The sequence below is a fragment of the Ambystoma mexicanum genome, chromosome 3q (assembly GCF_040938575.1).
Source record: "Ambystoma mexicanum isolate Mex_15411 chromosome 3q, UKY_AmexF1_1, whole genome shotgun sequence".
Lineage (NCBI taxonomy): Eukaryota > Metazoa > Chordata > Amphibia > Caudata > Ambystomatidae > Ambystoma > Ambystoma mexicanum.
The window spans coordinates 190657510-190684736 of NC_090926.1; the positions used below are offsets into that span (position 1 = coordinate 190657510).

At 44.2% G+C, this 27227-nt stretch overlaps 1 protein-coding gene across 6 annotated transcripts in view; it reads left to right on the forward strand.

Annotated features, from left to right (window-relative positions):
- Positions 1-6844: 6844 nt before the first annotated feature.
- The window catches only part of LOC138581826 (17-beta-hydroxysteroid dehydrogenase type 6-like), a 30847-nt gene continuing 10464 nt past the window's right edge, over positions 6845-27227 (forward strand). For all 6 annotated transcript variants that reach the window (XM_069652826.1, XM_069652831.1, XM_069652829.1 and 3 more), the window contains exons 1-2: positions 6845-7157; positions 8555-8813. In XM_069652826.1, the coding sequence (XP_069508927.1) occupies positions 6845-7157; positions 8555-8813 (572 nt within the window). The remainder of the gene's footprint in view (positions 7158-8554; positions 8814-27227) is intronic.

Here is a 27227-nt window from a genome sequence, read left to right on the forward strand (position 1 = left end):
CCTGCGAACAATGTGCCCACTTGTGGCTGCATCCCGGGGGGACTGACACCTGTTACCAGGGTGCATGTCGTGCTGTGCTTGTAAAATGTTTCCTTCACTGCCAGTGATTTCTCTTGGTGAATATTGCTGTTGGTATGTTGAAATTTGAGGATGCTTGGTTTGCTGTACTTCCGGACATTCACACTGGATGGTCCATGGCTAATTCCTTGTTCCATACGGGAGTTGACATGGCTGTCCAGTGTCTTTACATTGATACAATGCATGTCTTTGCAAGTTCAGTATGCTGTTTCAGGTGGGATGTTTTGTATGCCAGACAGGTGAGTATCTTGTGTAGGTAAGTAGAAGGCATTTACGGTGGCACTCGTAATGTTGTTGGTGGCACGGAGTCTGCCTTTGACTGAGGTGAGCAGGTCTGCCTTCACGGGTGGTGGTACACATGGTGACGGTTGGCTGGTGGGTGTGTGCTTGCTGTTTTTGCATGTCAATTAGGGGGGGCACTGGTTGCAGGGGGATTGTTGTGTGGGAGGCTGTCACTGTAGGGCATCTATTGGTGAGTTGACATGAGAGTCGCCCATCCGACTGCATGGGTGTTGGGACATATGGAGATGGACGTCTAGTGTGTGATTGCTTGCAGTTTTTGCATGTATGTTGCCTGCTGCGCTGCTTCCTGTTCACCCAGCTATTCATGCCATGTCTACCCACGCTGGCAGTCCACTCTTGGTAATTCTGCCCCTTCTCGTGGTGGTGTCCCAAGACAAATCCACACACAGTACAGCATTGCAGGCCATTTGGGGAATGCCATGTTCACCACAGACACCAGGCACACGCCATTGGCCTTGTGTTGTTGTTTGCCATGGGGACATGCACCGGCAGATATTTTGCTGCCTGTTGACCGCTGCTCAGAGCATCTCAGCACTTCCTTTAGTTCCCAGCACACTGGTCCCTGTTCAGTCTAGTCCCTATGAACTCTGCCTTCCCTCCTCTAGCCTGTTCCCTACTCCCTTTTGTTTGGCAGTCTGCTTGGCCTCCTTTTCTCATTCCTTTCTCTCTTCAGCTTGTCTATTTTATGCCAGTTGCCTTTGTGCCCTGCCTTCCTGTATGACTGCTGTCTCTTTGACCAGCTGCCTTTTGCCAGATCCTGTCTTCACTGCAATTGATGTGATGTTTGCGTTCCGCCATCTTGGACTTTTCATCATCGGCTCTCCTGCCAGTGTTTACTGCACTGTCCTGGTTTCGTGGCATTGGGAGTGCTTACAAGGGGAGCCTGGCTTTTCAAACTCTCAATGATCTCTATTTGGGAGTCTTCTCAGTGTCATTCTGACTCAAGCCAGATCAGTGTGTTCACACGTTCCCCTTACCAGGACAAGGGGTAAGTGGTACCTGGTCCTTCACTGCGTGGCACTCTGGGGGGGCAGACAGTGTAGGCATTGTGGGTGGGGAAGGCGCCACTGTGTGGGGTGATTGAATTACATTTGCCAGATGTGTGTTGTTCTGACTGCATGGGTGCGGGGAAACATGGTGATGGGTGGCTGGGGAGTTCTTGTTTGCATCTGTTGCATGGCACTCATTAGGGCACATGTTACAGTGGTCGGGGACTTTGTTGCTTGTGTTCTGGGCTTTGTTGTGGACAAAGTAGGTTAATCTCACAACAGACATTGAATTAACAGCCCACTGGAGAAAAAGGCTTGGTGCCTCCTTTATCGGGACGTACATGAGCTTTGTTTTGAATACAAAATATAGAAATGGCGACAGGGTATTATTTGTTCACTGCCACAGAGCTCTCTGTCCCAATCTTAGCAAGCAGCAAGTTATTACGCTGTAAGTCATCATGTGTGATGCATTTCATGTACAGTGTTCATCCACCACCGTTATCTTATCCTCCAGCTTATTCACACATAGTTGACAGTCTCTTCACCTTGGGTCACTGTGAACATTTTCATTAGGCTTTCAATTACTCCACCCTACCTTGGATTTTAACCATGTGATAGAAACACAAGGAGACTGTTTTCTTATCCCAGTCATGCAGGCGCCCCCAAGAGGCCTCCCCACAACAATCTTTTTGACGTTGGCATCGCTGTTTGCTCTCCCTGGTACAAATGACAGACATTGTTGTTCTCTGTTGCCCCCATTGTCTGGTACTCGTTTGAAGGGGTAGGCCTGGTGTTCCTGCATGTCCCAATGATCCATTTGATTCAGGATGGATTCATGATCTTTGTCCCTGGGCATCTGGGGATTCAAATGGGATGACCATTATCCTGGGGGGCGCTGGTGTCCTTCATCTCAGCTCGTGTTTTGGCAGCTCAGCATCTCTGCCCTGGCTCCAATGGGTATGACCTTCACAATCGGCCACAGCCCTACTGCTTGCATTGTTGTCTAAATGTACAAAGTTGTAACTTGATATATTTGTGTGTGTGTGTGTGTTCCTGGCCTTGCCCGGGGGTTGTGATGTGATAGTGAATCAAGAGTAGAGGACTTATTGTTCTGTGTTTCAAACACATCCTGCGAGGATTGAGGCCTACTGTCAGATACAGTGGTAGTTCATGTTCTGTATATCATGCACATGCAATGTATTGTATTTGACACTTCTGCAAAGCAAGAGGTTTGTTTCACCTAAATATGTATGTGCTTCTACAATACACATGTCTCCCGCCAGTCACTTCTACCCACATGTTTCCCTCTCCACCCTATTTCCACCCCTGTGCATTCTCCACGTGCTAGTGTTCATTCCATAATGTGAATCATTTGGGGGAGGTGGGGGGCTGGGATCTGACAATGTTTACCAACAACAAAATGTATTCTGTTGTTTCCATTTGCTATGGCTGTGTTGGTGTTTGGTGCATGTTATATTATGTCTAGTGGAAACACACAGTTTGCCTCTCATAGACACACATTCTCAGGGTATTGTTATGGGCACAGAGGATACGCCCCAATTCATCATAGAATGGCCCCGGGGCTGTGCCCTCACTGTGTGTGCTCTGCAGGAGCAGGTTTTCACTGAAAGTATGTTTTCACCAGCTGGTTGCATGCTCCCTCTCCCTGTGCCCTTTGGCCAGCCAAGGGCAAAGGTGGTGCCTGTGGCTGAGGGCAATGTTCCACATGCATATCAACTGGTACGCCATGCTGTGTGACTACATTGTACAGTACACATGCTGCAACAATTCATTTTCAGACTACTGGTGGGGCATATAGCAATACCCCACCATAGTGGTCTAAGGAGTGGAAACGTGACTTAAGCACCCCGAATGTGCACTCCACTATGCCCCTTGTGGCCACATGTGCAGGATTATATCTTACCTCAGCCGGTGGGGCAGGATTCCTGCATGGTGTCATTATGAATGGTGATTGCGGGTAGACACTGTCCCCAAAAAATGTTTACATGCTTGCTATTGGCACTTATTGTCATGGTCTGTTGTACAGTGTGTGATGTGAATGCCTTTACTCCAGTGTTCTCGGCATATACATATGCCTACGCAGACATGCATGTGATGTAATGAAGGCCAAGACCTGGTGGACACAGCGTGATTGTGTGGCCTGTGGTATCCCACCAACTATAGCAGTGGTACGCTAGAAGAAGCCAGTGTCAATGAAATGAAGTGCTATCAGAACCATTCAAGTGGGGTTAGGGCCTGGGAGCAAATGGTGGGTGATGCTAGGTCTTGCTCCCACTCCCTGACAAGGTCTACAATGATATCGGCTGGGATCCGGTACCTGGCATGCACCTGTTCATCATAAATCCCAAACCACATGGTGCGTGTAGCAAATATCCAGGGCCTGGGCCTCCTCCTCCTCCTCCTTCTGTGTCGATGGACGATGGCTCCCAATATTGCAGCTTTCATGAATGTGAATGTGTGACGTTACTATGTTGTGAATTTCGTGCTTTATAAGCATTGGATCCCTTGCATGTTGAACTTTACACCTGCTATCATGGGGCGGTTGGTTCACAGGGTTTGCGTGTGAATTTTCCCGACATGAGGTTGCGCCTTGGAATCCATGAATTTGCTTGGGTTTGCAGTGGATTGTGCGTGCTATTGCTTCGCGTGTCGTCTCAAAACACCAACATTATTCCTCATTCTGTGCGGAAAATGGGGACTATTTTTGTCTCAACGAAGGCCCCACCCATGCTTTGTGAGGAGTATCGTGCAATGCGCCCAACTTCACGCAGAGACGTGCCGGACCAGCTAAGTCAATTCCATGAATCAACAAAGGGGGATTTTGTGTGCCGAATGGCCAGCAAAGTCCCTATTTTACCCAAAAAGTATTCCATGAATCGTGCCCATAATCTCCTGTCCCTTCTCCAGTCTTTTACACTCCCTTTTCCTCAACATCAATGCAGTACTTTTATCCTATGGCCCATCCTAACAAAACCCCCCACCACACCATCCCCACTTTGCTATTCAGAGAACACTGGGGAAACCCCTGTTACCTTCTTCCGTGCCACTCTTTCAACAGTGAGCGAACGCCTAACTTTCCATCCACACAATAGGACCTGTGCACCGCAGACCACTTAAAAACTCCCACTTTTAACGTGGATACTCCTGTGGCCTCGTTTGTAAGACCAGTCACTGCACGTTTGACCACTTAAAATGTTGCAAGATGGCGGCTATTTTCCTTTTAGCTGAGGTTCTGGCATCCTACACTGCTTTCATTCCAGCACATCTCTCATCTTCGTACTTCCTTTTCGTCCTATCCTTTTCTTTTCGAACATGTCCCCATTTCTGGACGCCCCCACAATCATAGCAGCTTTATTCATTAAAATCGCCATCTTGCACATTTCGCTGTTTTGATTGCATCACTTTTGTCCTTAATGCTATATTGAGTGAAATATAAAAAGGAGAGCGGCAGCGATTTAGTACAATGACAGTGTGTCCATCAACATTTTCAATACCCTTTGAAGGCCCTTCCATATTGCGATGGTGAAACGTGCAGTTATGCAGATCTGGTAGTACGTTCTCTTTGCATAATGTACACATTCCATTGAAAAGTACTCACTCTCACTTTTTGGGGAGCAGGAATAATTGATACACTGGTAAACCAGACATTTCTCCAGCTGTAAGGCATAGTCAGGCCTAAAGAAGCTGTAAATCTGCTTTGAGTGGTGTTTTACATTCCTTGCTTTTAAGGAATGACCAAGGGTTCTGTTTGGGTTTCATGGCAAATGTTAATAAAGAGGTGTGAAACAAAAGCAAAGTATTTTCACAGCATTCCATGATATGAAGGCTCACATTATTGTGATACAGAGAGAACCCTCAGTTCTTTTCAACCTAACATCAGGCTACCAGACAACAACTACACTGATTCCAGAAATTAAACACTATCCACAAAACCATTGAAACTTGGATGGCCACTCACCTCCTATGCCTCTGCGACGAGAAAACTGAACTCCTTCTCGTAGGCAGCCCATCCCGCCTTTAGAAACTTCGCCCAGACTACCAAGCATTCACCATTGACAATCACACCATCCACATCGCCCTGCCATCAAAATGCTCGGTGTCCATCTTGACGCCATCTTGAACATGTCAATGCCATTGCCTCGTCAGCAGAGTACACTACCAAACTTATCAACGCCAGCAGACCTTTCTTATCCACTGACAGTTACATCTGCATCATTCGCTCCCTAGTCGGCTCCAAGTTGGACTGCTGCAAAAAAACAGAAATGAATTGCAAACTATACAGAATAATGCCCTCCGAGCTGGCCTTGTTCTCAACAGACATGACCACATCTCCGCTGCCAGAAGACAGGTAAACTGACTATCCGTCAGAAAAAGAACAAGGTTCAAAATCTTAACCATTACTCATTGCTGCCTCACCAATACTGCCTGGAGCTACCTGGCCCACAAACTATCCAGGCCCTCCTCCAGTAGACCTACACGTCTTGCCTACTGCAACCGACTATCTACTCCTAGGTACAAGAGAGCCAAAGAAGGTGGTGCCAGATTTCCTGCTTCTGCCTGTGTTCTCTGGAACTCGCTTCCTCCCGCCCTGAGAGGTGAACCATCCACCTTCTGGTTCCAGAAACAACTAAAGACTTACCTGTTCACCTAGCCTCCTCCTGACAACCTACTGCACTTCACTTTACCCTGTCGTAATTTGCCTGCAACTAGCGCCTAGGCGCCCCAGTGTTGAGTGCGCTCCTACACCTGTAAAATAAATGAATACATAAATAAATATGTCACTGAGGGACAATGTAATCCATTCTTGGGCTTTGCTTTTACTTTAGTTTTTCTTCAGTCTTCTTTATTAAGCATAAGTGACCGAAGAATGCAATTGATGGAGAAATAAAAGCCCAGGCTGGGTAATATGCTCCCCAGTGTCATGGAGCATTCTGTTGACCTTGTCCAACCACAGTCAAAGTTTGGAGCATCCTTAATTACCGATGTGATTCTATCTGTGCTGTAAACTATTTTATGTTTGTCCCGGCAGTGCCAGTGATATGGAGGAGGCACACTCAGTCCATTCAGGAATGCTTTACATTGCGGAGGAGCCCCTGGCTGTGCATGTTTATACCTGGATGTATTCTGCAGAATCACTGAGCATATTCTTTAGAGCTTTTAGGATTATTTTCTTCCACAGTTGGGATCATTCTCTGGCACATCGTTTATTATTCGTTGGCACAAATGGGCATGCTCTTGGGAGCAATGATGGGCATATTTTGTAGCAAAAATATGGGTTAGCGCTACATTGCTGCCTTGTTGAATTTCTGTGGTCAGTGGTGATATAGACTTGCCCACTAGGGAGCTAAGGTGAATCTGTGCACATACCACAATATTTTAAAACAAATAGATGGTGAAACAAAATTTTCTTTGTTTTGTCTGTTTCCAGTGCAATTAAAGGCCTTGCTCCCACCATGTGGCTGTACCTGGCAGCTTTACTCGGCCTGTACCTTATCTTCCGCTGGTACCGGGAGTGTCAGACTGTTCCAAACCTCCATGATAAGCATGTGCTGATCACTGGCTGCGACACTGGCTTTGGGAAACTGTTGGCAAAGCAGCTAGACCGGCGCGGGATGCGCGTACTAGCGGCGTGCTTGACGCAGAAAGGGGCGGAGCAGCTCAAGGAAGCCACATCCGAAAGGCTGCAGACGGTCATCCTGGACATCGCTAGCAGTGAGAGTGTTGCTGCCATGGCACAGTGGGTGAAGCAACAAGTGGCAGACAAAGGTGAGACCTTTTAATTTATATTTGAATTTGTACTTGTATATCATCCGATACGGCGTCAAAGTGGGGAACACTAGTTTTGGAAAGCAAGTCATGGTACAATCTTATAGAGGGAGACCTATTTTTCTTTGTTGACTGGGTGCCAAACATCTGTCTCAAGTTCTCGGAATTAGGAAATGTTAAAACGTAATAATCCGAGAGTCGAATAAATGTAAGCTTATTTATTTATTTATTTATATTTATATAGCGCGCAGACAGCCGAGGGACATTGTGGTGCTGTTACTTGCAGGATCTTAGTTACAGGGGGTACATGATTGGTAGCAGTCGTTGGCACATTATGATTGCTACAAGCAGATTAGTCATTACAGCTCATGCAACTTTGGTTATTACATTACAGACAGTTGATTGGCAAACATGGTGCTTAGGAAAAACAAGGATGCTTTGCTTGCATCAAAAGTATCAGCAGGCGGTGTGACACCTGCAGGTCATTTTAGAAGGCTGGGATCTTAGGGGAGGGTGGTCAAGTAGAAGGTCAGGTACAACAGTGTACGGAAGCAGCAAGAGGTCTGTTAGAAGGTGCAGAGAGTGAGGCACTGTTTTTTCCAACTATGCAGAAAATGCAACTGGAGCGGAATCACTGAAATAAATTCCCCCTCTACTTGGGAGAGCAGTTTAGCCCATAATTGCTCGTTGGCAGGGGTGTTACTAGGTCTGGAAAAGATCCGGGGCTATGCTAATGCCGGGACTATGGGGACTCAGGAATAGCTAGCCTTTTGGTTGTAGCCCCTAAGCTTCGATCTTGGGCTACAATGAAAAGACCTGGGCTTTAGCTCCACTAGCTTCTCCATAGGAACGCCTCTGCTTGGTATCATTCAGCCTGACTGGGGGCCGGGTGGGATTAACGTCACTGGCAATCATATCGTCTTTTTATGTTTTATGTGATGTGCAGACCAAGCCACTACAAACTGGGCAACGGCCACTATCTCATTGAGAAAAGGTCACAGATTTTAGCAGCGGTAAACCAGTCAATGTGGAAATGAGAAAACACCCCTATAGGCCAATGATATGATATGGCATTTATAACACGCCTATACACAAGTGTTTCAAGCCGGCGATCCTACTAATAGGCCAGGTGTCATTCAGATCATGCAAGTGCATGGGAAGGGGAAGGAGGGAGTGCAGAGGGGGAGGAGGGAGGGGACAGTGCAGTACATGGACAATGACTCTGGAAAGCTGGTAGAACTGGACAGAGTCTGCCTCCACCCCTGCCCTACCAGCCTTCCAGCACCATTAGCCTGTGGGATACCCCATCCTCCCTCCTAAGAGCACAGTCTTGCCCTGCCCCTTGTGTGCCAGTCTCAGGAGGCCGCCCATCTGACTCTTTTATTCTCTCCCACCAGGACTCTGGGGCCTGGTGAACAATGCTGGAGTGGGCTTCCCCTTTGCCCCCACTGAGTGGCTGACCAAAGACGACTTTGCACAGGTGATCAACGTGAACCTGCTGGGCACGATCGATGTGACCGTGAGCCTGCTGCCCCTGGTGCGCCGTGCCCGGGGCAGGATCGTCAATGTGAGCAGTGCCCTTGGAAGGATCGCCCTCACTGGTGGAGGGTACTGTATTTCCAAATACGGAGTGGAGGCCTTCTCGGACAGTCTCAGGTGAGCAGCACAGCCGCCAGAGGGATCCGCATGGACAGGCGTAACATTTGCTTTTTACATCCAGGCTGGAACCCAGCAGGAAGGTCATCATGACCCTAAAGTGGAAATACCAATTATTTGCAACACTTTAGCATTGTGTTATGAGAATTATGAACACAGGATACATTTTAGACGAAAGTGAATAGGAGAAAAAGGCACAATAAGAATGCTCTTCGTCAGGGATCTGCAATATGTGGCTCTCCAGATGTTTGGCACTACGACTCCATGATACCTCACAATTGACTAAGCTGGCTTGGGCTGATAGCAGTTGTAGTCCAAAACATCTGGCGAGCCAAAGGTTGCAGACCAATGCGCTACATTAAAAAGCAAACCTTGGGTGCTTGTAAGGGTAGAATAGGCTTGTAGGATTCGACATGAGAAGGGTTTGAACCTGGGGCTTCAAGTACCACTGTTCAGCACTGAGTAGCGAGGCTGAAGTCTCAGGCCATCCTCCAAGACCCCCAGAATATGACTCCTTTGGGGCGACACAAATAATGAAATAATACATTCACTGATATCGGAAGAACACGTATAGCATAAAGGAAGTTGGCCAATGGCAGACTAGTCCTATGAGATGCAGGGAGCGTTCCTAGCAGGGTGGTGGCTTGCTGTGGGTAGAACAGTTCCACGAGAAAATGAACCTCACAATGTGTCTTCTGATCATGCCTCAGAGCTGAGGGTGCCTCGAGGCGGAGTCCAAGGTGACGCGGGATCGGTCACGCGTGTGCAGCATCATGCATCGTCGTCGAGGAACCTCCTGGCTCCTCTGGCCCACAGGACCTAAGAAAGAAAAGTCTAGCAACCACTCATTAAAACCAAAACACAGACAATGCACGGCAAGGAGAACGCATCACCTGGGTCGTTATGCCAGCACACTCTGATATATCACCAGCTTCAATTTAACACTCCTTGAGGCAAAAAACAGACATTATTTATCATAATACAACAATCCTAATTTGCAGCTGGCAGCCTAGTTTATGCAAGCCAACCCCTTGCCCCAGATCTACAATAAGTCTCTTTTTCGTTTAAATTCTTGACTGGATGCATTTCGAGGACACAGATCAGTGCACATTTAAACATTTGCACGAGAATCCCTTCTTCATCTCTCATCCTGCAGGTCTTTATTGTTGTCACATATTTTTCTCCAAAATATTTAAAAATAATTCTGGAGAAGACATGTGCATGTGGATTTGGCTCCTCCTGGTCTCCGCTCTTGCACTTTTGTTTTTACTTTCTATGGTCATTTCAGAGCTCTCTCCTTCTTTTCCTTTGTCTCCACTCCTCAGCTTTATCTTTCTTTCTGCCTCTCCATTGTTAAGCATCCTCCTCCTCTTTCCCTCTATTTCTGGGCTCCTCGCTTACATGTCTGACCCTCAATCAATCTCAGCACGTCTCTCCTTCCCACGCTGAACTCCTTACTCCTCCTACTTTGTCCCTCTCTAAGACAGTTTTCATTCCCTTCTAAAGGCATGAGCCATTGCAGGGACGTTGGGTGCCCGCTCGTTCCACCGCCATCTTTAAGTACTCGCCTGATCATACGCAAAGCACACCTCAACTAGAAGTGCCAGACACAGAGCATAGAACGCCACTGGCAGTCCCTCGTGTAAAGTCCCTCATGTAAAGCACTTGCAGCGAACGGTCCCACGCCAGGGAAAACTAAGCAGTCTGAACCCGAGGACAGTGGAGTATATTGCTTTACTCTGTGCATTGAGGGCCTGGTTCACAGAGCCTTTTCCTATGGGACTGCACCATTATGAAATGCGCCTGTGAATTAGGACCAAATGTTGTTCTCAGTATCACATGTCATCCTTTCTCAAAGATCGGAGCGCTAGAATACATTGGGGTGATAATTTCTCCAAGGCCGCCCTCATCCATTACGGAGTACCGCAGGGAGCTAGCCTGTCACCTCTCTTGTTTAATCTATATCTGAGAAGTCTCTGCGAACTCCTGGAACACATCGGCGTTTTCTTTACTAATTACGCTGATGATACGCAGCTCATCTTTGAACTCACTGGTGATTACACCACTGATAGTGCTAAAATCTCAGAGGTTTATAACATCATTGACCACTGGATGCAACATCACTGGATGTGTTTAAATAATACCAAAACAGAGCTGCTGATTTTCGGCACGCGACAGGCCAGATGTAAACTAGGGAATGAATACAAGTCCTTCACCATCAAGGACGCTAACATCCCGGTGTTGCCACATGTTAAAACTCTCGGGATGATGGTAGAGGCCTCAGTGGGCGCAGAGGTACAGGTAAGATACCTGCAGAAAAACAACACCTACTATCTACGACTTATGAGAGCAATAAGACCCTTCATTAATGAAGTCAATGCTGCAACTATCGCTAGGGCCATCATCCTGTCGCGACTTGACTATGGCAATGCTCTCCTGCTAGGGGCTACAAAAAGGGAGATTCAAAAGTGCCAAGTCATACAAAATGACGCAGTTCGCATAGTCAAAAACATAAATAATAGAGAACATGTGTCCACAGGGAGAAGAGCATTACACTGGCTAAGAGTGGAGGAAAGAGTCAGGTTCAAGGCTATGACTATAGTTCACAGATGCCTATATGGAGAGGCCCCTAGCTATTTCAAAAAACATTTCTCTTTCTATGCTCCTGGAAGATGTCTAAGATCAGCCGACAGGGGCACGCTGAACAGACCTGGGGCTAAATCCGTATTTTGGCAAGGCAAATCCTTCCCGGCGAAAGCAGTAGACCTCTGGAACAAGCTGCCGATGGCATTACGGCTTGAAGCTAATTATCAGAGCTTTAGGAAATCGCTTAAAACCTCATTGTTTCAATGAGCACTAGAGCTCCGCTTCCTTAAGTTTCCTACTTATCTTAATGAGGTGTTCCGTGTTTTCTGATTTTCTCGGTTTCCCGCGCCCTGATGCCCGCGGGCTACCGGCGCGTAATAAGTACGCACATAACATAACATAACATCAAGTAAGGGTGCACTCCGAGGTCTTACTTTGCTCCTATGCGTTTGATATCATGTTCCTGGGCTGGTTCTCAGTCCCGCCCTGGTCTTGGCCAGCTGTATCCGTTACTATATTAACCGTCTGTTAACCCTGTACAGTCTTTTGTGTAAAATGGTGCTGCTCTTACCATAACCGCTCTCGAATATTGCAAGAAAGGCCCATGTGGACAGGCTCTTCCCTGTGCATCAAAACTCCCACTCCCAATTGAATAATCGAGTGACCCAAACGTGTGCATGTTACGGCTGGATTGAGTTTATCTACGCGCTGCATTTGTGTGTGTGTGGAGGGGTGGGCGGTGGGCGTGTGCCTCCTCCCTGTATGTGCGCTAGTTTTTTTCATTTTCCTTTCTCTTCATTTGGCAGATCCAGGTGACCCCCCACTTGTTTGTAAACCCCTGGATAAGATGTCCCAAGCACCAGGACTTGATCACTTTAAAAACAAAAGGAGGGAACAAAGCACCCATGGGGAAAGGATACTTGGGGCATTTGCTCTCCTGGGGAGAAGAGCTCCAAAAACGACAGTAGCATGTGGGCAAAAATCATGCCCTCTGGCAGGTGAGGCTCCTCTGTAGATGTGCTCATCCAACAAACGTCTTTGCTGCAGTTTAGCCACCCCACAAACACACGCATGCTCTCCTTAACAGCCAGAAAACACACACACAAATGGCCATGTACCGAGATAAGTGAATGGAACAACCAGAAGCTGTTTCTTGTCCTAAAGGGCAGCAGCATCAAGTAAGACACGTCCCCCAAGAAGGGGGCTGTGATTACAGGTCCCAATGCTGGAACATATCAAGAAGATATTTAGAAGTGGTGGGAAAGTACCACTCGAAATGTGAAATCTAAAAATGCTATGCTATGTAAAGAAACACAACAGAAGATAATCACAGAGACACAGGAATCGGATTATTTCAAAGCAAAATGCATCTTTATTCATGCCTTGCATTGCATGGCAAAATGTCACTAAACACTAACAAGCAGCACTCTCGTCTTGAGTGCATTTAGCAATACCAACCCTCCCGGCTTCTCTCCAGCAATGCTCTACTCCCACACAGCCAGCTCTTTATCTCTAAGACTGTAGTCATCTACTCTGAATCTACTGAACAGTGCAGAACAGCCACTGTTATACAGAGCAATGACACATTCATTGTGCAATTGTGTGCGTAGAAAGCATTCAATTTTAAACTATGTGCATGCATTCTATACTACGTGCGTGCATACATAATCATATACTATACTAGTTCACGGTGACATGTCCTTTATTCTACATTTCTATTCTAAGAACAGAACAGCAAGCATATCGCTAACATTCTTTCTCTCTCGCATCGAGAAAGTCCAACTTGCAGGAACAAAAACGTTTCTCTGCAGCCAGCCAACCAAGGTTGTTTCTCTGTGCTAAAGGATTTGACAGTCTGCCAGGACTGTATTTTTTATCAAAACATATACACACTGTGTTCAGCTGCAAAAACAATTCCTCCCCGCTCAGCTAAAAGCCTAATTCATGTGGACAAAACGCAAAGCACATTCTCTAGTGTCTAGAAACACACTACAATGTGCTAATACCAAGTGTACATAATTACATGGTTCCGCTGTAATCAAAACAAACTATAGTGCTATGCTAAATGGATGCAAGACAAGATGAATGTCTTTATAGTAACACTTACCTTGCTCACCAGCTGGAGGAACTAGCAACTCACCTAAAGGGGGCTCCATAGAATGTTGGAGAACAATGGGCAGGTCTCCCTGCCCAGGAACTATGGATTGGCCTGAGCAAGGATAGGGGAAATCCTGGCCTATAACCCTTCGAATAAAAGGGTCGAGCCGAGAAACGGAAGGGGAGCAGAGGCAGAGTGGCACAGCTAACTAGGGTGCGCGACCTCGTGCAGCCAGGTGCTACAGGCAATAAGAGAACAATAAAATGAAGCTCCCAAACCTGTGGAACTCACGTCCCCTGCACACTATCAAGGGCTGAAAAGCCTAATGCTTCAAAATGTATATTATTTCAAATAACTTATTCTGTAGAATATATTAAAATAATGCCAACCATGATCTACTAATTCAATAATACAGTCAGGGCTTTTATGTATTTGTCAAATCCATATATCTTTAAACACAATAATGACCAAAAAATCCAACATGATTTCAGTTGTGTATCTCTTCATCAGGGGTGCACATATTAAAAATATCTGTGGATGACCAAAATGAATTACAAAAAGGAATTGATGTTTATTCTTCAAATTGTAGACCGCCGACACATGTTTCAACTCCTGGTCGTTTTCAAGGCCCCCATGAAAGTCTATAATTCTGGTCCCTACGTAGAGATGAGATATTTCAGCATACGTTAAAGTCAGCGCTGTTAGTCACAAGCTAATATAGCTGTATCATGTTAATCTTTCCATTCTCTGTATTACGTATCTCTGGTACTTGAACTCCTATATCTGGATAGGGAATACGTAGAATGACCTTGTTGGTTGTTTCTGATTCAGGCTTCTGCAATTAATAAAACTAGTAAATGTTCATGGCTTTGAATGGGACCAATCGCTCCAGAATTATATGCGCCCGATGCCTGGGATCGGCCGTATATAATTTTGGAGGGATTGATCCATCTCAAGATCATGAGCTGAATCATCAATCATCAAGCTTTTGTTTGTGGGTTGGGCTGGTTGAATTACTAAAATTTATCATAACATTTGTACCCCTGATGAAGAGATATACATCTCGAAATGCGTAGTTCTTTTTTGTCGTCATTTTTATAAAAAATATATGGAGTTGATGAACCCATAAGAGCCTTTACTGTATTATTAAATTAGTAGATCATGTTTGCCATTATTTTAATATGCTCTACAGAATATATTATCTGAAATAATATACATTTTTAAGCATTGGGCTTTTCAGCCCTTCATAGTGTGTAGGGAGTTCCCTCACTTTGGGAGCTTCATTGTCTTGTTCTGTATACGAATGGTCCATGTAACAGGACTACTATTTCTACCCTGCAGTTTCATAAATCTTCCTTGACTGATTATATTTGAATTGTTGAACAAGGTGTGTATGGGGTGTTTATCTCTTGGTCGTGTCAGTCATCAAGAGAGCCAGGCTGCATATGCCAAGAGCAACCCGGTGAGAAGCAGAAGTCCTGGGCCATGCGAGGGAGTCTCGGTCCACCCCATAGCCAGGTGGGGCAGGCCCAGCAGAATTAGCAGTGCCCCCACCCTACCCGGGTGGGGAGGTCAGAACTATAGATGCCCAAGCCGAGGCCATTTGACCGGGGCAACCTGGGGCAAGATGACATGGAGGCATGATGCCTTTCCCAGCGCAGTGTAGGACGGGCATGGGAAATCTTCGCCCTGGGTAACGTTATGGCCTGCAGAGAATTCTGCCCACCCCCAGGGCAGTCAGGGCAGGCTGTGCCAAGGTGATGCCCCAGGCCAACCGCACTGAGCAGCCTAGCTGAAGAGGCCTCCGTTCAGGCCCCAGTCTGCCCAAGGACTAAGAGACGGGCATCCTAAGGCAATCAGATGACACATGATAATCATTGCCAGGAGTCAGAATTATTCTGGCTTTATTAATTACAAACAGAAAATCATAACTGTAACAATTCAGATACAGGCCATCATAACTGTAATAATCCAGATGTGTGCTTTTAGGCACATCGGGGACAGGAACATTGATGCCCCTTTCCTATGCCAGCCTTGTTTCTACTCCCAGGTCTGCTTTAGTGGGACCTGTCATATTGGGAGGTCCCTGAAAAAGGGACCCTTCATGTCTATGTGTGGCTAGCGCGGTGTCTAATGTGTTTGGGGCAGTCTTCAGTCTGACCCGTGCCGCCACACCTGAGTGGATCCACAGCCGTCAACGTTCCCCCAAAAGTACCTGTAATGGCCACCACCTCACCACACTAGCAGATAGCAGGACTTATGCTCTATATTGACCTGGATGTCTGAAACCAACACCCTGCCTGGGATAACCCCTATAACAAACTCTTTGTGTGAACATCTGTGCATATAACGATCTCGCTGGTGGACACTCTAGTGGTTCGTGGTAGCACTAAGTGCATTGCTGAAATTGCTAATGCTATTGAGATTGCTGATCAAGTTCTACTGTTGTTCTAATGGTTACTTGTTTGACATGGGGGCGTTCCTCTTAACTATGTCTATCAAACTATGGACCATGCACAGATGTGCAGAGCTACTGCAAGAATAACAGAGTCTAACTACCTAACTCACACAGAGCACGCTTGGCCATGTGCCCATCTTTCACGAAGCCACTATATCAGAACTGCTGTTCTTTATCAATATGAGGATGGACGTCACAATAGCAGCATGCAATGTCTGGGGGTTCAAAGGGGCCTGTTAAAAAATGTAGGGTCCAAATATATATTGCGGGAAAATGATTTTCCATACGATGTTCCAGAAACTCACTCAAACCATGATAGTCCAGCCAAGTTATAACATAGATGAGGAGGACAGGGGTAGAGATTTACATACTCCTTAAAAGCTTTGAGGGTTCTTATATGGATCCCGGCCAGTCTCCCGTTTGCAATGCAATCAACAGAGAAAGAAAAGCAGGGCAGGATAGTCACAGTGCTGGGCAGACTGGGGACAGACAGTGTGCCTGATAAATAAACTCTTACAGTAACACACAAACCTTTTCAATGGGATCTTGGGGAGGATTTAGCAGGGATAGGGATTAGATATGGATCTGGGGTGGGGACTTTAATCACCAGACTCTCACATTTTGTGCGAAGCCTGTATGGTCACAAACCATTGATTCTGTATTTCGGCCACTTCAGGTATCAGTAAGACATTGATATGAGAAATGAGCCAAGTCAAGCAGCAAGTAAGACATTAATATGTCAAATAAGCCAAGTCAAGCAGCAAATTATGATCATCGGAAACCTGGGATAATCCGAGAAGGGTGATGAACAGACTTTGAAACACTCAGAATTAAATGCAAAGACATATGGGATAGTCTCGGCAAACATGAGCAAGTCGTCTGCACAGAAAGGGATCCCTTTTAAGGAGACAATGCTTGTACATTACTGTCATGGCTACTCAACAAAGACAAGCCACATATGCTGATGACCCTATTAGTTGTGAGAGAAGGGAAGACAGGACATATAGACTGCTTCTGTGACATAATATAGATGGCTTTATGATAGAAATAGATGAACACTCAGACCTATTACCTTACAATCTGTCACACAAGAACGGCACCATTCCTACACTCTCCCATAACAATTCAAGAGTTACAGACAGCATTATTGGGTACAGAGTGAAAATATATTTTTTTGTTTTTCCGAAAACAAAAGAAGACAGATTTAAAGAGACTGCTGTGAGACCGCACAGAGCAGTCTTTCGAATTCATACTGTCACGTCCCTGGATGCACAAGAGCGCAGTGAGGCAAGGGAAGGGCGGGTGGGGGATTAGTTTCTGGCAGATATTGAAGGCCGCACCAAATTGGCCAAAATAAATTGGTCTTTTTTGCATGCAGACTTTAATATTCGAAAATATAAAAATAGAACCCATACTGTTGTTCAACACTTGTGAAACACTGTGCACTGACTGCCTACCGACAGAGTTTTAAAAGACTTATGTGGGGACTGATAGAACCATTACCAAAAGTATATTGAATGTCTTTTCACAGAGAAGCACTGCCACCAAGCATGAGAGAGGTGGCAGCACTTGTTTTGAAGGTTGGAAGAATTCCTTGAAGCAGGGGCTCATATAGGCCATCACCAATACCACACCAATGCAAAGATTATTATTAATATTATTGCATGCAGACTCCAATCGACACTCACAATACTAATCCACTCAGACCAGACGGGATTTATCCCCGGCAGAAGACCACCCACAGCGTATGTAGGGTCAAACAGGTGATAGCTGCAACTGGCTGGTTGCAATCCTGAAACAGTTTTGTCTCAGGGATAACATCATATGCTGGATTCATTGCTATATTCCAGACCCACTGCAGGAATCACAGTGGGTGCATCTATATCAGACCCCTGGCAGATAAACATGGCATGAGACATGTATGCCCATTGTCTCCCATTTTATTTCCTCTCGCATTGGAACCACAGGTCTACCGGCTCAGTGAACAACATGGTGATGTAGGGATTACCTTGGGAAGTGAAGGCCACTTAATATCTCTGCATGTGGATGACATTTTGTGCACTTAAAGGATCCAAAGACATCTCTCCCATGTGTGTAAGAGATATTTGAACATTTTGGTCAGTCTGTCAGGCTTCCAGATAAACTGAGACAAGTGTTGCCTTTTCCCTCTGAACTTTGCGAAACACCACCAGTTGATGATGACAACCATAGACCCTGAAGTGGTGGACGGACTCCTTTCATTATCTGGATCATTTCATATATTACAAACCGCATGACACTCATGAGGCTAATACAATCAAGGTCCTTAGCAGACTGGATGGGCTGGTGGGATTCTGGAACAAGCGACCTCTTTCACTGATGGGAAGAATGGCTATCTTTAAGATGAAAATACTGCCAGGCTTCTGTATTACTTCGCTAGCATACCCTATATTATCCCAAAATGCTTCTTTGTGACTCTCAATGGCAAGCTAAGAGAGAAATTATGGATGAGAAGCCATGACAAAATATCATTATGATCTCTCCGCAATCATATGAAAAAGGTGGGCAGCAGTTCTGGACTTTGAATGTATTACATACCTTGGCTGGCGGATGACAAGGCATCTCAAAGAAGACTACTTAGAAGCTCAATTGCACCTGACACGATGAAGGATATGGTTATAACCTTATGCTGATAGGACTTGGCATCCAGATGTGTAATCAGGGTCCTAGGAAAATGCGAACACGGTTCTCATACTCCACCAATATATCTCTGGAGCAGGAACGGGACAGAACTACGGAAAGACACGTATTCATTCAATGTGGGGACCTAGAGGTATCAATATACGGGAAGATATCTTCCTTGAAGGGTTATTACAACCCTTTGCTGATCTGAGAAGGATGAATGATTTACCTGTTGGCCAATTCTTAATGTACATCAGTCCAACCAATAGATCCAGGAAGAATTGGCCTTACCTGCCCACTAAACCATGCAGGACCCGTTGGCGCTTGCAGTGTATGAAATGGGCTAGAGCAATATGTAGAGGCAGTCCAAATCTACTGGAAACTGCAGAAATATTGTTCATACTTATGCAGAATCAGAAATTCCATAATGATAGTAGGGAAATCTGATGGAAATGTCCAAACTTTTCAAAATCTGCAGGTGATTTCTAGAATCCGTGGACACATTTGAAAGTCTGCGTTTTTGAGAATATTTTCTCAAATATTCTCAATGTTCTCAGAACATGTTCTCAAATATTTTTGAGAACATTTTCTGTAGAAAAATCTGCCCTACTGTGTCTCTATATGGAACATACATAGGGCCTGATTCACAGAGCATTTTCCAATGGGATTGCGCCATTATAAAATGCTTCTGTGAATCAGGCCCATAGTCTGCTACTAGGCATAGCAATGAAAATACACCTCAACATCCAAAGTGGTTGGGAAAAAGAACTCAAAGTGACCTTATATCTTAAACAATGGTCAAAAATATGATGATAACCCAGATTGTCAGCACGCTTCAATTTGATCCAGTGCAGTCTTTTACATAGGGTATTCTTGACTCATGGTGGACCTTTTTAGAATTTTTTATTTGCCATTGCAATGCTGGAAAAAATGTAAAGTTATGGTATACACATTTTGGAAGATAGTCCAACATAAATTTGGACAAATAGGTGTGAGACAAATGCCAGATACACCTGAAGCATATTTATTGGGGCAATATCTGAGATCGAACACAAGGTGAGGTTTGTAGAAATTCTTGGATGTAGCATTTGTGCTGGACAAAAAGAGAATAACCATGACCTGGAAATCACTGAATGCCACAAATATTAACCTGTAAACTTCTGATTTGGAAAGACGGCCACAGAATGGTCCATGCTATTTTTTATGTATATTATTTTATTGTATTATTTTATTAGAAATGTTGTCCAGCACTGGCCTTACCCAGAGGGTCACGAAGACCCTTACAAGGTTCAAAGCTTTAAACGGTGGGAGGTGGAACAGAAGTTACAACATGTTTTCAGATTAGCATAGAAAGATTAGGACAGATAAGTGATAGCAGGGGAGATGGCGGGGCGGGTTATGTGTGGGGAAACAGGTATGTTCTGAAGCTCTTTCGAAAGTGGTGATGCAGGGTTAGTGTGTGTGTGTGAAGAGGTAGGGTGTTCCATGCCTTGGGTGCCCAGTGGGGAAATGCTTTCTTTTGTGCGCATGTTTGTTTGCAGTGTGGCATGTGTAGGAGATGCTTGCTTGCTTTTCTGTTATTTGTGTGGGTGGTGGGTTTGAGATTGGCGTGGAAGTGAGATGGGGTTTTGTGGGGGGTGGCTGTGAAAACAATGCACAGTCCATTGGGGTGAAGGTGTAATGGAGGGGAGCAAGTGAGAGAGTGCTTCAAAGGCTGTGTATGTAGGGGGTGTGATTACTAAGTGTGACTGATCCTTTATATATGATGGCAAATGCCACCACCTTGTCTGTGTAGGCGGTCTCAGTGGTGGATGAGATGTCAGGGGAAAGCATGTCAGGGATAATTGGTGGTGGGGTTTATGCTATGTTTTTGTAAGGAGGTGTATGTCTGGGGGAAAGAGTGTGTGCTAATGAGTTCATCGATTTCATGTGCCTGAGCAGGTGCAGGGTGACAGTTGAGAAGAACGCAGGTGTATGCAATTAGCTGTTTTAGTGATGTTGTTTTGAAATTTAATTTGAATGTTGTTTGTGGCAAAAAGGGGCTAACAGGGAACATAGAATGAAGAAAGGGAAAATATAATAGCAAGAACCCTTATCTCTGGCAGCCCGTTGTATTTTTTAATTATTTTTTTATTGAAATTGTTTTAGTTGAAAAATCTACTTTTTTCAATAAGTTAGGTGTGTTAACATGTGCATTATTGGATTGAAAATCAGAGAACCCAGTTATCTTAAAATCAGCATTACACACTTGAAAGTAAATCAGATATAACTTGTCTTAAAACCTCAGATGAAATCAATTGGTTAAAATGAATCGTACGTCATATAAAATCATTGAAGAGTAAAAGCATTGTGCAAAATCATCAACAATTATCAAAGTGTCCGTTTTTTTTCTAAATTCAGTTCTCTGAAAAACTTTACAGTGGCTATAATTAATGAGTCCTTTGATGCATTAAATATTTAATTCCACAATTGGTCTCTAGTAAACATCACTCTATTCTTGAAATACTCGAAAAAGTGTATTTTTCCTTAGTTCAACCAAGGTGTGACACTCCGTAATTAGGTGGTAAATGGATTCATCGTTCTTAGGGGTATTACAAAATCTGCAAGTGGAGCTTAGTGTTGACTCTTTGGAGTATTGTGCAAGTTTGATTTTGGTTGGAAGTAGATTAACTCTAAAACATAGGAACATATCAGCATACAATCTATCTGGAAAGGCAAGAATATATTTGGGTATGTCATTCAGTGGTTTGATCAAAAAGACACCTGCTTGAAAAGCTGAATATCGAAGGCACTTTTCTCTTGTGGTGATCCAGTCATATCTAAAGAGCTTGAGCTTAGCTTTGTGCGGAAGTTCCAAGAGTTCCTTGAGAGAGATCCCTGCATCAAGGAGCACATTTTTGTAATACTCAGACCAAGTTGATAGCGCAGTATGGTTTATAGATTCAATCATCTCCTTTATAGCAGGGAATACATTTTTTGATGGATCTGAAGCCAGGAGAGCCTTCCGGTATAATGACAAGATGGACCAAGAAACTACTATAGATAGGGATGACAGACCTAGTTCATAGCGTATTAGGGCTATTGGGCAGCTTAATGGGGCAGGTAGAATTGCTTTCCAATAGATCCCTTCTAGATGTTCCCAGTTCACTCGCTTGGTCATGATTTTAGTCTGGCTACCATATGTAATTACTGGGCCAGCTTTTTGTAGGTAGAATATTCGAGCCTGGATCAAGAAGAACAGACCATACTTTCTTTGTAGTGCTTTAGCTTGGGTTACTAGGCGTTTCATCCTGATAGTGAGTTCTTCTTTGTATGGTTTGGCAACTAAATCTGAGTTGATGTTGACTCCAAGATTTTATATTGCCTTATTTTGTCAAGAGGGATTTGCGAGAGAAACCAATTAAATTTGATGTTTATTTTTTTCGCTGAGTGATGGAAAATTAAAATGCTGCTTTATTTGGTGTTGATTTCAAGCTTATTCGCTTCAGCATATCGTGATAGTGCAGCTAGTATTCTCTGTAGGCCTATTGGAGTTCTCTGGAAAAGAACCAAATCATCTGCATATAATAAGTAAGGGATATGCGGAGTCCCTAAACGGGGTGAATAAGACTGAACTTTCATAAATTCTTTTAAAAAGTTGCGAATATAAAAATTAAAAAGTATTGAAGCAAATGGACAGCCCTGTTTCAGCCCAGCGTTGGTTCTAATTGGATCCGATAGAAGACCATCGGTGGTGAGTTTGATTTTAATGCTCGTGTTGGAATAAAAGTGTAAAATCAGGTGGAAGATATTGTCAGGGCAATTGGCATTTAAAAGTTTCTCCCATAGTAGTGAGCGAGAAATTGAGTCAAACGCTTGTTTGAAGTCCACTAGAGTGAGATATATCGGTTGCTTCTTATAGATCGCTTGCGCTTTGACTCCGGATACGATGAGTAGATTTAGAGCAGTACCAATTCCTGCTACAAAACCGGATTGGTATGGATCCATTAAATCATGTTCATTAAGCCATTTAAAAAAATCCCTGACTACTAGCCTTGCTAAAATTTGCTCCGGGGCGTCTAAAAGGGCAATGGGGTGATAATTTTTTGGATCTGATCGGTCACCTGATTTAAAGATCAGAATTATAATTGCCTCCTGCCAAGATGGGGGGAATTTCTTTTGATTTAGGATGTTTTGGAAAATAAAATATAGAACGTCTGCCCAGGCCTCAGGGTTCTCTTTAAGGGTTGCATTAGTCAGCATATCTGGACCAGGATTATTATTAAAATTATGTCCACGGTATCAAATTCGAAACCCCCAAAGTCAGATATTACTTCTTTTTTAGTGGAGAGGTCTTTAGCAGGTTTCAAAAGAAGTTTCTCGAAATGGTTTGTCCACGTTGTTTAGTCAATATTATATAATAATGTGGATTTCTGAGCCATTAAGGTTACTTCATTTATTACCTTCCATATTTCTCCTGATTTTTTGGAAAGTAATGCTTTTAGCATTATTTCAGCATTATTTTGTTTTTGTATTGGTAATGCTTGTTTGATTTGATTTCTATATTTGTTTTTTAGTTTTTGTTTGAGATTTTGATTATCATGTAGGGGTAGTAATCTTAAATCATGGCATAGTTTTCTTCTGATGCTAGCTATGACAGGATTCCACCGGTGTTTATGGGCAAAGATTGGCTTATTATGTTGAATACTCGTTTGAATAATGATTTGAATAAATTCGTTCTAATGCATTTTTTTCAGCTGCATTTTGGTTTACATGCAGAAGTTGTTGTAAGCGGTTAATGCGATGGGGAGTCCACTTTATACGGTTTCTCGCATTATTTGTCTCAAGTGAACTCTTGTAGTATTGTAGATTTTCTTTATTGTGGGATCTCCAGCATAGTTCGATTAAATGATGGTCACTAGCGGTGGTTGGAATAATTTGACAATTGGGTACCAGTTTAGTTGAATTATTAGAGATAAAGACGTAGTCTAAAGTAGACTGCAAATTGCCTCTAATCCAAGTTGATCTTGGAGGGACATAGTTGGGAAAAGTGCCATTTAGCATCGACAAATCTCTAATTTTAATTAGTGATGACCAATTTTCTGCCCTTGAATTGATAAAACCGTCAGGGATCTGTAATAGCTTCATGTTAAAATCTCCAACAATTATTGTGTTAGCAATGTTTGATTCAAGAAGAGTCTGAACAAGTACTGACTCAATGTTGTCAATAAATTGGGAGGTAGTCAGGGAGGCCGGGTTCCAGTATATGTTTATAATCATAGTCTTTGGAAAGAAGGGGTGATCATTGTTAGAGGTGGTAATTATTACTGGCTGAATCCCGGGGTCAGGACTTCTCCAAGGCATGATAGATAGTCAATTCTTACAGCTACAGGAGGCCAGCAGCCAGTCTGCCCTTAGCTGCCTTGGAGGCAGTGATTGCCCCTACTTGGTGGTCAGGCCAAACAGCTGTCAATGTCATCCACATCTCCTGTAGTATGACTACGTCAGATTTATTGAGCAGGAGTGGTTTAGAGTTAAGTAAATGTGAGAAGCCACGAGTATTCCAGGACACCATGCTACATTGGTGCTGCTGCAAGTTGTATGGGTAAGAGTTCTTATGTTCAAGGTGTCTAGCACGAGATACCCACGTCCATTTGGATTCTTGAGCTGGAGCGGGATTTCGTGAGTTTGCATTGCAGTTGCAGCATGATGGATTAGCTGCATACTGGTCAGATTGTTGTTTTGTAGAACCAGTCAGTTGATGATGCTCTGGATTCAGGCTCACCAAGGGTATGGCTTCAAGTAGGAGACCTTTCTGGAGCAATAGATGTCTTTGATCCATACATAATTTTTAATTATTAAGCAGGAAATTTTGATCTCTACAATATCTTGATGGGCTGGTATGGGATAAGAGACGCCATTAAAGAGACGCCATTAATGTCCGATGAATATATGTTTCAATTGAGAAATGGTGTGAAAAATTGTTAGAAGGGTCTCCCTGTTCGGGTATGGGTCAGTATAAAATCTGTCGATCATAGTAAGTCTCAAAGTTTCATTTGATAGGACCTCAGGTACCAGTTATCACCATGATTGATGTCTTTATCATAGAGAGGAGCTGTCACCAAATCTGTAGCAGATGGTGGGTTAGCTATGTCTCTGGCGTTTAGATTTTCATCAGAGGGTGAGGAGTTAGATTTGTTTAGATCTATAAGAGTTTCAGCTTTAAATGGGGAGTCTTTAGGAAATGGAGCTCTTTTTACAAGTGTTTTCCTATTTTGCTCTAGGGTCATAAAAGGGTTTGTGTCATGGTCTAAAATGACACAAAATGTTGGGTTCCGTGGAGGGGGTCGAGATCTATCTTGGTGTAAGCTTTGATGTACAGTTTCCAATACAGAAATGTCATTGTTCGAGTAGACTGAAAAATTCATAAGATCTTCAGCAGAAGAAGGATTATTCACAATTTCTAAATTATTCATTGTTGGTAAAATCTTTGGACAGAGCATAGGAAGATCACAAGCCTTACCTTTTAGTGACGACACACCTGAACTGGAAGGGCTGGAACCTGGGATGAGAGCATCAGGATTGACCACTTTGTCTTCCACCGTGGGGGGCACAGTGGGGGGCATTTCCTGTGGAGAAGGTAAGGTGATGTTCGCTACGAACCTTTTGGTTTTTGATTTGGATGTTTTCTTTTTTTTTATTAGAATTTGGTTTTTTCTTTTTTTTCTTTTGCAGTTTTCAGATAAAAATTCCTCGGGAGGATCTTATTCTTCAGATGATTTCTTTTTGTTGTTTCTTTTACGTTTCCGTCTCTTGGTCTGAGAAGGACGATAAAAGATGTAGTATAAAGGGCTAGTCACTTTAGAGGTTTCAAAGCCAGATTGAGGATCAGGCGGGCTTTTATCTGTGGACTCAGAGGGCATCCTCGGGAGAGAGGAAGCCGATCGATTTAAGGTTGCCTTCTCATTTTCAGGGACAGGCCCTTCAGGTGTGGGGTCACTAGCGGCAGGAATAAATGGAGCGTCGGAATTGACATTCTTTTGTGTCAGTTTATATTCTGCTTTTAGCATCGATGGAAGATTTAATACAAGCCAATCAAGTTTACTGATCAGAGTGATTAGTGTCAAGTCCTGGGAGTTGGCACGTGAGTCAAGTAACTCGAAGAGCTTGGTAAGTGTGAAAATTGAAGTATTGATAGCAGTGAGGGCCAATCTAGAGCCAGGTTGGCTATTGAGGGGAATCCAAAGGAAGGTCGAGGAGTAGATTTGGCAAAGGAAGGAACTTTGGAATTCTCAGACGACAGAGAATCCGGAGATGAGATGATATCATTGGGGCAGTCAGTAGGGAATAATTCAGGAGAATTGGAAAGTCTAGATTCAGCAAGTTCGTTGACTATGACCTTTTTGGCAGTTTTGAGGGGAAGCAGACAGATCTCCTTATTGACATTTTGAATTGAGTGGGCAAGTGGAAAGGGTGTTGGGAATATTTCATTTTTTTCTACTGTATCCGACGAGTGGAAAGTGTTGTCTGCAAGCCCCTTGTTCATTGCATTAAGAACCTCAGGCAGATTTGTGTAGCGGCCTTAGTTCAAGAGAGGGATCAAAATGGGTCTCAGGAATGAAACAGGGAGTATGGAAGGCACGTTCCTCTAGAGGAGAGAGATGATCCTTGTAAACAATCTTGCATGGTTTTGTCAGATAGACAGATTGGAGTGGGATGCCCCACAGGACTTTTCATATTGGCAGTGTTTGTTTCTATCACTGTTTGCAGGTTGGGGGGAAGGTGATGAGTATGTAATGGAGCAAGTCAAAGTTTGGGTGGTCCTGCGGCCTCAGAGCAAACAAAAATGGGCGAAAGTTGAAATCCTTGTCGTATGTGGACTGGGAGCCGAGGAGCGTAGCAGGGAGGTGGAAAGGCCATGCCAGAGGTTAGCCTTAGCATAGTTCGTCTGGCTATGGAATTAGAGAGGCTAATTGGGAGAGGATTGGGCTTCTGGATATCAGTTTCAAGTGAAGGGATAGACCGGCTGATGGTCAGTTCCTTATATTTAGGTATTGTACAGTAGATGGGAGAAGCGGCGAAAACAGTTTAGGGCACAGGAGGTGCCAATAGGAGAGATTAGAGGCAAGTTGAAATGTGGCGGGGTGACAGGCCGCTGAATAAATCCCGAGAGCGGGATTACAATTGCACTTGGTCCAATGTAGCAATTGTAGCAATTGTATCAGTCAAAAAAAGATCACGCGACAGCTGGAGCGGAGCTAATTGTTCAAACGTGAGGGGGGATGAACAATGCGCTACAGAGTAGCGGCACTGCGACACAGCAACACGAGGACAGTATGTGGCACAGCTGTTGCACGTAAGAGAGATTGATGGTAAGTTGAACATGTGGCAAGGGAACAGGCAGCTAAATAAAGCCTGAGGGCGGAATCACAATTGCGCTTCGTCTAATGTAGCAATTATAGCAATTGTAACAGTCGAAAATAGATCACGCGACTGATTTTTGGGCTGGAGCTGAGTTAATTGTTCAAACGGCGGGGGGGTTGTACAATGTACTGCAGAGTAGCGGCACCGCGACACAGCAACACAGCGGCACAGCGGACAGCCGACAGTACTCGAGTGTACTCGCTGTGGC